We start from the raw sequence: 12,006 nt of genomic DNA on the forward strand, positions 1-12,006 counted from the left end.
CAGAGATGATATACTGTGTAACAATGTTTTTCAGTTAAAAGTTAGTGTGTTAAGCCCTTTTCACATTTCTGGGGTTCTCATAAGTGGACAAAACGTGACCTGACACATAGCCCCTTTCATAAAGATTTATTCCACAGGTCTGTCATAATCAGGCAAATATACATTAATATACAGAATATTGCCCCCTTCTGATGCTCCACACGTTAAATAACGCAATAATTCAAGACACACGTTTTTCTACTTAAAAGAACAGTAACAATACATCATAACAACAACAATAACAATAATAATTAATATCATAATGATAGCCAAACATTGCGTATTTCCAAGTTGCATTTTTCTAAAATTCATCATATAGTGACTCTTTTAAGGTGCACCACATAATCGGCAGGTCACTTTTTAAAGAAATTCAACAATTTTGCACCATGACACACAGTGAAATAGAGACTTTTTGCAAACATCTTATATGTATATAAATGTCTTTTTAAGGTTCTCCTCCACATCTTTCACTTCCTCAAAGTGCTTCCACAGAAATCGTTGGTTTCTGTCTTGCTGTGTTTCTAAAGTTAAAGCAGTCTGTTTGTCGGTTTGGCACACGTCAGGGTGGAAGCAGTGGTAGCGTAAGGCTTCTCTTCTCTTCTCTTCTCTTCTCTTCTCTTCTCTTCTCTTCTCTTCTCTTCTCTTCTCTTCTCTTCTCTTCTCTTCTCTTCTCTTCTCTTCTCTTCTCTTCTCTTCTCTTCTCTTCTCTTCTCTTCTCTTCTCTAAGGCTCTGCTCTCTCACAGGACCTCTGCAGGGAGAACAAGACAGAAACAAACATGCATAAAGAATTTGATTCAGCCTTTAAAGTCAGAAGTAAATGACACTGTCAAGCTCCCAAAAATGACAAAATGTTCCTGCACAAAGCTAGCATATGGCTTCAAAGACAAAGAAATGCAGAAGCCTGGAGATTCTGCAAACTATTTTTTTTAATGAATAACAGATAAATATCAGCTGAATAAAGTCTGGTTGCTTTGGATCAGCTGAAAATGATGACAATTGCCATTTTTAGGTGAACTATCCCATATAATTGCTCATCAATACATTACTGATGAAACTGCAACAGCAGTAAATTTCAATTTTATATGGATAATACTTTCATAAAAATGCTATATTTTACATAATACCAGTACCAAGATATCTGCATGCTTAAGGGAATAAAATGTAAGACATTTGAAAAGATTTTTATTATTATTTAAAAAAGAATAATAAATAAAATAAAATGTTTTTAAAAAGTAAAGCAATTAATAAAATGTATGCTATTTATTCCCTATATTTTATATAGTTATTCACTACATAATATTTACTAAAATATAATCATAGAAAAATTATATAAAGGTAAAAAATCCAAACATTTATATACAAATACTTATTATATGACCTTATATTTTTTATATATTTACTCACTATATATTACTTACTAAAATATAATCATAGAAAAATTACATAATGGTAAAAAATCCATACATTTATATACAGATACTTATTATATGACCTTATATTTTGAAAAATGATCTATAATTAAATGTAAGACCTTTTTAACTCACATTTGAATAAAATCTAATGAATAATAATCTAATGGAATAATTAGTCTAATTTTGTAAAATAAATATATATTAGGAAAAAAAATACATTTATATACAGCTGTACTTTTTTTTAAAAGACCTTACATTTTGAAAAAGTACATCACAGAACATCCAGAGTATTTTGAAATTTTCATTTCAAAAATATGACAGATTTATTTTTTATTTTTTTACAGTAATATGGTCATTAGTCTTGATATTAACAAAATACAATATCTTATCTAATCTAATAATATCCAATATCTTACCTGCCACATGTTGAGGTTTCATAGGCCCCGCCTTCATCATGAACGGTTCCTCTCCCTCAAAGGCCATGATTGAGTCAGCAGGTTGGCCCTGCCCACTGTTTCCACTGCCACTGTGATTGGACAGCTTGATGATCTCTTCAAAGTCTGCTGCCTCTCCATTGGAGGACAGTCCATTCTGATGCCTAGTGGGCTGGACTCCGTTAACGACGGGTGCCGCGTCCCAGGACACAGAGCTGAGCACGAAACATGTATAATTCTCATCAACAACAAAATATGCAAAACATCTCTTAGTACATTTCAAATCATGCCTAATTGCGCAACTTTACCTCATTTTCATGTCTCCTTGTGATTGGTTAAAATTTGTCGCACCACTATGCAGAGTTTCTGACGGATGTTTCTGGATTACTGCAAGACAAGAGAATAACAGTATTATATTTCTCATTTAAACTCATTTAAAATATTTTTTCGACAGAGTAAAGAGTCATTTTTAAGAGTAACATCGCATACACAACACTACAAATCAGTTTTTACCGCTGTCAGAGACTCTGCCGTTCACTTGAGCCGGAGCCTTAACATCTTTCTGCAAAGAAACAAATAAAGCAAGTTCATTTTCCTTTCTCTGTGTGTATGAATTCATTTCAGACTAAATAAAACACAGATGTGTCCCACCTGTCCCCCTGCGTCACTCTTGCGAGTCCTTTTCATGATTTCTTCCAGACGCTAGAAAGGTGAACACAGATGTTAGTCAAACCCACAGGAAAGGAAAATCACTTGAATATCTCATATGTTTCTCCCAGAAAGCAACGAGATTCATTTTTTCTCAATAAAAGCATTTGGAGAGGCTCTCGTTTTACCTTCTTTCTCTCCAGACGCTCCTGTTCCTCCTTCTGGAAGTGTTTCTCTCTCTCTATCCTCTGTCTCTCTGCTTCCTCTCGGGCTTTGGTTTCGGCCTCCTCTCGCTGGAAAAGACACATATGAAACTTCATTACCCATACATCCATTAAACATCTCTAAATTACCCATAAGCCCTATGACATGACACCAAGGGCTGGTACAGAGGCAACATTAGCGTTTTTATCATTAACAAAAACTAAAACTAAAATTAAAACTGTTGAAATTGTTTTCAATAAATGCTGAATATACTAAAAGCTGAAATAAAATATTATTCAAATATTAGAGGAAACATCCCAACTTAAAAAAAAAAACTTGCTACCGAAATATTGCATTTGAGGCTAACAGAATAAGTTCAAGTGCTAAAAACTTCCTAAAAACTAAAATTGGAAAAATTAAAGTTATATAGAAATATAAAAACAAAAATAATAAAAATGACAAAATCACATAAATTATTAAGTTCACTCAAACAAAATGAAAACTAACTTATACTAAAATTTCAACCAAAATTTAAATGAAAACTGAAAATAAATAAATAAATAATAGATAAACTTAATCTTTAGAAATGTTTAAATTGAAGTATTTAATTACTAAAAAAAGAAAGCTATACAGAAATATTTCAAACAAATAAAAAATGACAAAAGCATAGCAAAATGACTAAAATTTACAACTACAACTAAAATTAAAGCTATTTTAAAATATTAATAAATACTTTAATAGTATATCAATAATACTAAAATAGCAATGATCACATCAATAATTGGTTGTATTTTAATTTCACTCCTTTTCCACAAGGGGGAAGCAGCAGCCACAAATTCCCTCTGTTTGATTCATTTTAATATTCCTCACCTAGACACAGTATCTTTCAACTACATATCAAAAAATAGATTGCATATTGAATCATAAGCATTAATGCATTAAAATAGTTTGTTTAATCTCATAGCCTATAAGTGCAGATGTGGCATCAAGTTGATCTGTGTTCTCAGTCACAATTTAGATCTTGAGAAAACCTTTTTGATGCTGCTCAGACACCATAGATGTACTTTGTATGTCCAGAGAGCCACAGACAGACCCATTAGGCCTGTCCTGCATAATCAAATCAGACCAAAACACAGGCTTGGTGTCAGATGGGCTCTGTGTAAAGGACAGCAGATGAGAGTCGCCCGCAGGCTCACGTGACGTCACCGATCTGAACCGCAGGAGACTCAAGCTAATGTCCTTTTGTCTGCCTGTGCCTCGGTGACCTTGAGGCCTTGAAGGTCTTTTGTATTGAAATGATTTTACTGAAGACTGAAGATGGATTTTAATATATTTTGGTAGAAAATCATATATGCCACAAATATATCATTAAAATGAATATTATTAAACCAATTTGAGCCAATTAATAACTAACAGAAGCTTTTCAAAATCCTCCAAAACTTGAGATTAATGGTCTATATTACCCACAAAGCACTGCTCACCTGTCTCTGCAGACGCAGGTTTTCCTCCTGCTCGGCTCGTGCTCTCTCCTGCGCCTCCTTCTCCTCCTGCAAACGCTGCTGCTCTGCCATGAACCGCGCCTCCTCCTCCCTGCGCCTCCTCTCCTCCTCCTCACGTCTGGCGTGCTCCTCACGCAGTGCTCTGAATGAAGATGAGGCAGTGTTAGTGCCACGAGAGATACGAATAGTCACTCTCAGTCAACATCTCGGAAGCAGGGTTATACCGTTAGCTAAAGCTAAACAATGAAAAACGTTTTCGTTACTTAAAATAAAATAAGCATTAACTGAAAATATAAAAACCACTTTATTTCTGCCATTTGCTCAAGCAACATTTCTCATAATATAAATAATGATAAACTATAAAAAACATATTTAAAAAAATGATAAAAATTTTAAAAACAAACTAAAATAAAAATAAAAATAGAAAATATCTAACTAATACAACTAATAAATTCTAAATATTAATAAAAAATCATAATATTAAAACTTAAATTATAAACACAAAATTATAATTTACTAAATCAATGATACTAAAATAACACTGCTCAGAGAAGAACACCTATGGATTATTTATGAGCTGTCTGGTGAACGGAAAAGTTGTGGAAATTATCTTTTACAAAATCATGTAAATCACAGTCTAATGAATTATTAAATCAAAATATAAATTTATATTTAATACCATTTTTTATTTATTATATTTAATAATCATTTATGTAGTTATGATCAGCTCTAAAATATTTCATCTGCAAGAATTTGAAGAGCATCTATCAAATTATTTTAAAAACCCTTATCCAATAATCATAAACAACTGGAAAAGTCATAGAAATTCACTGTCTAAAAACTAGAGAAATTCTATCAACCAGTGTTATTTCAGTATTTATTATAGTTTAGTTTCATATTATAATTTAGCTTAATATTTTGTATTTTAATATATATATATATTTTTATAATTTTACTATGTGCTTTTGTCATTTTTGTTGTTTATATTACGACCCCCCCCCCCCACCACCACCACAATTTTAGTTTTAATTCAGTTTTTATTTATTTCCAGTTAGTATGGTAATTATCTAAATTATCTAGTATGGTAATTTTAGTGCTACAATATACTTTTTTCAGTTAGTTGCAAAGGCAACAAGTTTTTCATCTAATATTAATATTTCATGTAGTTTCAACTTAATAATGATAACTTGATAATAACCCTGAAGTGATCATTTTAAATGTCAATCCAGCAGTATCTTTCTTTCTTTGCAAAAGGGGGCTGGTCATTATGTTGGGTGTGCAAGACCAAAGCAAAGCAGTCTATAACCAACTGACCTGCTCTTCTGCTCCTGCTCTCGTCTCTGCTGCTCCTCCCTCTCTCTCTGCTCACGGGCCTGACGTCTCTTCTCCGCTAGCACACGGGCCGCCTCCTCGGGATCATTGGTCCCAGCCATGGGCTTGGTGATCGGAGGGCCGGGCTCAGGAGAGAGCGATTGGGAAGGTGTGGCTGCTGCATTGGCCGCCTCTGGTGTCTGAGGAGCTACTGTGATTGGTGCAGAGGGAGTGAGGGGCGTGGCCGGAGCAGACGAGACGGTGATGTCAGGAACACTGGGAGCAGCTAAACAATCAAGAAGAGTAAATGCTTACGTTTCGTTCATACATATTAAAGCTGAAAAAAAGTCCTTGAAAACCATTGAGCCGTCATGCTAATTTATCTGAGAGCAAACCGGTCGTCATGACGATCACACTCACTCTTTGTGTCCTTGGGAGGGTCAGCCTGACGGGGCTCCTTGGTTTCCACGGTGACAGCAGCAACGGCGGGGGCCTGCACGCGGGCGGGAGTCTGAGCCCGTTTAGGCCGGGTCTTGGTGCCAGGAGGAGTACGGCCCGCAGATGAGGGTGGTTTGGGGGACACCGCTGGATTGGGGGAGAGGGGGCGACTCCTGGACGTCGCAGGCGATGAATTTCTGTTTTTAGCTCTGATATTTAGGCTAAAAAGAGAAGAGATTTAAGAAAACATCCCAGTATACACTGATTTCAACAAATCTGGAAATCCAGTATTTTGTCTGGATTTCTACTACATTACTTTGTAATAAGCTTTCAATGTAATATGATCTATCTATCATATTACTATTTAGGTTTAATTAATTTTAGCTTTAGTTTAGTTTTAGTTTTTATTTCTTTCCATTTAGTAATTTTAGTGATTTAAATTCAACTAATTTTAGTAAGTTACCAAGTTTTCTTTTATTCAGTTTTAGATTTTTAAATATTCAGTTTTTATTTAATTCTTTATTTATTTCCTTAACCAATTTTCCACTAAAAAAATGTTTTACTTGGGAATAAAAATAACTTAAGATATTTAGTCTTGCTTTCTTGAAAAACTGATCAAAATTAAGTGAGTTTAAGCATAAACCAAGAAAAAATATCTGTCGGCAGGATAAATATATATTTTTATATATATAATTAAAATGTATTTTTCTTAGCACACTGACGCATATTTTTTCTTGTTTAAAGCATAAACATACTTCATTCAATTTTTCAGAGCAAATAAGCAATCAAGACAGGACATGGACTGGCCATAATAAAAGTGCAACCTTAATTCTATAATGGCTAATTTATCACTTTTCCACAAAGCAACTGAGCACAAAGGCTTGAAAAGATCCAACAGCCTGCTAGAAACCCTGCTGAGCTGGATCAGAGCTTCTCTTTGGTCATGAGAGTACAGTAATTTAACCTGCTGCAGCTTAAAGAGCATGTGCTGTGTGTGTGTGTGTGTGTGTGTGTGTGTGTTTGAGAGAAAGAGAGAGAGTCACCTGGCTTCTGTTTTTGTTCTGGTTATAGATTGGGACTGTCTTTTCTTCTCCACTTTTTCTTTAGACAGAGCGCTCTTCTCCTTTTCATTCTCTCGTTCCTTGTCTTTCTTTTCTTTCTTCTTCTTCTCAAACTAAGTAGACACAGTGATGGATCATTTCAAAGTCAAATCAGGACAAACTGGATTTATTGTTATTTACTTCATTTAAAAATTAAATTAATGCTTTCATTCAGTAAGGACACATTAGATATGAAAAGTGACAAAGACATTTATAATGTCTTACAAACAAATAATAACAAAAATATATATATTTTCTCAATATTACTCTTTTTACTACATGTTTTAATCAAATAAATGCAGCCTTGGTGAGCATAAGAAACTTCTTTCAAAAACAATAAAAAAATCAAACCACAACTTTTGAATGTTAGTGCATGTTAGCATTATTATATGAATAACTCTGCATTTGTGAGTGGGTTGTTGTGTGCATGCATTTACCGGTGTAGAGTTGCGTCTCTGCTGGCGTTGTGTGATGTCTGGTGCGCTGGCTGAGACCCTCCAGCGTTCAGCACTGTGCTGGTGAGGATGATGATGGGAGCAGGGCGTCAGAGGAGATACGGACGCAGAGCGGGAACACTGATCTGAGATCAGACAGAGATATGTTTAGAGACACTCACTTGTTGTTGTTGTTCAAAACATATTTTCACATGTAATACTGTGAAATATTACAGTTTTAAATAGCTGTTTTCTAATTAAATACTAGTGCTGGACAACGATGAATCACGATTAATCAACATCCAAAATAAAAGTTTTTGTGTACATAATATATATGTGTGTGTACTGTGTATATTTATTGTGTATATATAAATACATACACATGCATTTATATATTTAAGAAAAATATCTTATGCTTATATATTAAATATATATATATATATATATATATATATATATATAAAATATGAATTATATGAATATAACTGTATACATGTAAATATTTTCTAAATAATGTGTCTTTAGGATAGGACAATATACAACTATTTGAAAATCTGGAATCTGAGGATGCAAAAAAATCTAAATATTGTGAAAATCGCCTTTAAAGTTGTCCAAATGAAGCTCTTAGCAATGCATATTACTAATCAAAAATGAAGTTTTAATATATTTACGGTAGGAAATTTACAAAATATCTTCATGGAACATGATCTTTACTTAATATCCTGATGATTTTTGGCATAAAAGATAAATCTATCATTTTGACCCATACAATGTATTTTTGGCTATTGCTAAATATACCCCAGCGACTTAAGACTGGTTTTGTGGTCCAGGGTCACATATTTCTATTCTGAACAACAAAGAGAAAATTAGCAGCTTTAGCAATTTTCTGAAAATTATGAACTTTCATCTGAGATCCCAAAGAAAGAAAGAAACCGAACGGTCAAGTTCATCAAATAAAAACAATACATACTAAGCTCAAATAGATAAATAGACTCCATTTGGGAATTAAAATAGCTTTATTTTAAACTGAGGCTAATGAAATGTACATAGAATAGACAGAACGTTTTTTCCCCTTGTTTGATTTCAGCAGACAAGATGAGGCCCATTTATGATGTGTGTTTAACTCATTACATGGGTGTGCATGTATTTTGTGGTGAGCATAAGCGTTACCTCAGGCTCCTGACGTGTTGACTGCGTGTGATGTGTAACTCACGGGGGTCGCTGCTGTTCTGGAGGGTGGCAACGCTCCGGCTGCGAGCCAGAAAGGAAAGGGTGGGTGTCATCAACCTCTCCACAATGCGGCTCTCCCACGGGCTCAGACGCAAGCTGCGGGCTGACACAAGAGGGCACTGTTAGCATCGACACATGTGGATACACCGCAGGTCACTAGACAAAGGGCCGAAGCGGCTTGCTGTAACATCCAGTAACAGTGTGTCTGACCAATCAGAGCGGCTGTTACTGCAAGCAGAATCCTCAGGCCCTTCACTGAGTGAGTGATTTCACGACCTGGACATGTTTGAGGACTTCTAATCCACATAACCTACACTATTTGGGAATTTTTTGATTGCTGTACTTATTTACACACATTCACACACTTTATTTGCTCATCTGATCATTGTAACTTCAAAGAAGTTGAAGTTTCAATTTAATTAGTGAATTTAACCAGTACTGTTACTCATGCTGGTTAAATCAAGAATGCAGTAACTAGTAGAGTACAGAGCAATAATATATATATATATATATATACTACCATTCAAAAGTTTGGGGTCAGTAAGAAATTAGTACTTTTATTCAGCGAGGACACATTCAGTTACCATCTTCAAAGAATCTTGAAATATAAAATGTAAAAATATGATCAGTTTTTCATAGAAAACATTTATTTTAAATTGTAATAATATTTTACAGTTTTTACTGTATTTTTGATCAGATAAATTCAATCTTGATGAGCATAAGACATCTTTTAAAAGCATTTAAAAATATAACCCCAAACTTCTAAATGGTGGTGTAGATGGCAAAAAATATGATGAGATAATTTTGAGTTCATACTCAGATCTTTTACAGCAAGGCTGAACATAGTTTGAGATATTATAAACCTCTAAAGGAGACAAATCTGAGGATTTTGCTCTTCATTTGATCTCATTGCTCTCTAGGAGAAACATTTAGATATTTTAGAGACTATTTATACATTTTCTTTCCTATGAATGATTTAATGGCATGTCTAGACGAACAGCACTCTTATAGCAGAATAAACGGTTCATGGGTTCAAAGACGGCTTAAAACTGGTTTTATTGAGGGAATTATGGGATGCTGCTGTGTTAATAATCTGACAGCACATTAAAATGAAGTCTGTGCTGTCACACAGATGACTGAATGACATTTCTCTACAGACACGAAAAAAACAAGTGACGTGACGAAGAAATGAATCTCCCACGCTCCTTTTCTACAAACACACATACGCATACACACTTTCCCACTCAGGCACAAACAGACAGAAACCCACTCTGAATGTCGTATTTCCAATCACACAACATTAAAACAATACTGTGTATAAAAACAGACCCTTGTTTTCTATGTAGCAACAAGGTGGTGCGCCGATCTGACACTTTAGCAACCTGAGAAAATTTACAACACTTCGTGATGGTTGGTCATTGGCTGTTGCTAGGCAACAGCTGCCTTTTTTTTCTCCTCCACTGCGGCAAACTGTGCTGTTGCCCGAACTACTGTAACAGAAGGTTTGATCACGATCTAGGACATATACTCTTTATACTATGTATTTAAAATTAATACAGAATATGGTATTTTTACAGGAAGCTTGATGAAAAAATACACCTCGAACAGGATAAGCTAAAATATGTTTAACCCAAATATTATGTTATATCTCAGCATAAAGTGCACTCTGAGATGAGCGGTCAACTCTAATGACAGGGAAATAAGTACAGACCATGAGCTCCACAGTTACCATGCGGTGCACAATGCCGTTATTATGTTGATTTATACACATCTGCATAGCCACAGTTTTGCTGACTTATCATTGGTACGTTCTGCTGCATGTGGATGTCAGCATTCTAGAAAACCCATTATTTCCTCGGACAGGAAGCTTAAAATGAGGCTATGTTCAGAATACTATTTCTGCATTATAGCATGTATACTGTGCATAACGTGTAAATTATCCATATAGAACATCAGGATGGCACACTAACTTTTGCTATGTAAAGTATAAGCTCACAAAATATTGTGCTCAAACTGATTTCTGGGATGATGAATATTATGATTTCTGACCTCTTGTCTTTAATTTGACAGACAAGAGTGACAGACGCACTCTAATATTTGGGTTGAACTGTTCTGGAACAGTGTTGTAAATACAACTTAACCACTGATTTCTAGTTGTGTCCTCTTTTGGAAGCCCGAACAAAGTACTTTCACTTTCACAACGAAACACAGCGTCTCCAGGACATGGCGCCAGCGGCAACAACAGCGAGAATAATAGTTCTGCCTTCTTTCATTGCGTATACATTTGGGCAGTGTTATGCAAATATTCCCACACCGTGATGTAGACATGTGGGGACGTGTTTGAATGAGCCGTTTTAGAGTCTTAACTTTTATGAAGAATATCTCTTTGGTTTTGAGACTTTAGTCTTTGCAACTTCAGGGATCTTATCTATGCACAAACAGCTTGTAACACTCCAAAGAGAAAGTACAACTTGAAATCGCATCATATGACCCCTTTAAAATAATATTTTACAATATTACTGTTTTACTGTATTTTTCATCAAATAAATGCAGCTTTGGTTAGCATAAGATATTTTCAAAAACACACACACACACAAAAAAGCTAAAAGAATCTCCAGAAGCTGTTAAGTTAATACATTCTGTTAAGTTTCCATCCTTAGCATACAGTTCATAATGAGCAGTAAGTATACAGTAAGCAGTATGCAAGTATTCTATTCTGAACTCAGCCAGATACATTTCACAACATCACTTATTCATATTTATTAACCAACCAATTAAAATGATTAAGATCAAATTAAAGCAGCACATGCTATAATGCACCTCCTAACTTATCAATACATTGTTTCATCACTGATCAACAATCAGCCTTTCAAATCACACACTTAGGTTAAAAACCCACCACCAGCACCACGACCAACACCAAAGACTGAAAATGATGATGGGAACACAAAAATAAGAAAAAATAAATAAAAACAGATATTTCCACCACTTACTGGACCACAGATAAATAGCCATGACAGACTATGATGGAACAATGTGAGCACTGATCAAAAGTGCACGAAAGAAGAGATTACCCACGATGCAACAAAAGAACGAGGGGGTTGTGGGGTAGGGAAATGTGTGAGAATGACCATTGATCACCAGGCACAGGCACAGGCAAGCAGGCCACCAGAAATTAGCAAATCAAAAGTAGTTCATGAGAAAACACAACTGAAGAACCAAAAACCAGACGAAGGTTTGGAGGGAGGGGTTTTTG

General features: G+C 34.9%; 1 protein-coding gene across 2 annotated transcripts in view; it reads right to left on the bottom strand.

The window, feature by feature from the left end:
• Positions 1-110: 110 nt before the first annotated feature.
• LOC306884912 (uncharacterized protein) overlaps positions 111-12,006 on the bottom strand; it is a 39,977-nt gene continuing 28,081 nt past the window's right edge. For both annotated transcript variants that reach the window (XM_079441150.1, XM_079441149.1), the window contains 12 exons: positions 8,734-8,853; positions 7,524-7,666; positions 7,030-7,160; positions 5,969-6,207; positions 5,552-5,834; positions 4,220-4,379; positions 2,723-2,827; positions 2,538-2,588; positions 2,400-2,448; positions 2,195-2,273; positions 1,869-2,101; positions 111-788 (listed from right to left, as the gene is read on the bottom strand). In XM_079441150.1, coding sequence (XP_079297276.1) covers positions 778-788; positions 1,869-2,101; positions 2,195-2,273; positions 2,400-2,448; positions 2,538-2,588; positions 2,723-2,827; positions 4,220-4,379; positions 5,552-5,834; positions 5,969-6,207; positions 7,030-7,160; positions 7,524-7,666; positions 8,734-8,853 — 1,604 coding nt within the window. In that variant the 3' untranslated portion in view covers positions 111-777. The remainder of the gene's footprint in view (positions 789-1,868; positions 2,102-2,194; positions 2,274-2,399; positions 2,449-2,537; positions 2,589-2,722; positions 2,828-4,219; positions 4,380-5,551; positions 5,835-5,968; positions 6,208-7,029; positions 7,161-7,523; positions 7,667-8,733; positions 8,854-12,006) is intronic.

The sequence above is a fragment of the Barbus barbus genome (assembly GCF_936440315.1).
Source record: "Barbus barbus genome assembly, chromosome: 19".
Taxonomy (NCBI): Eukaryota; Metazoa; Chordata; class Actinopteri; order Cypriniformes; family Cyprinidae; genus Barbus; species Barbus barbus.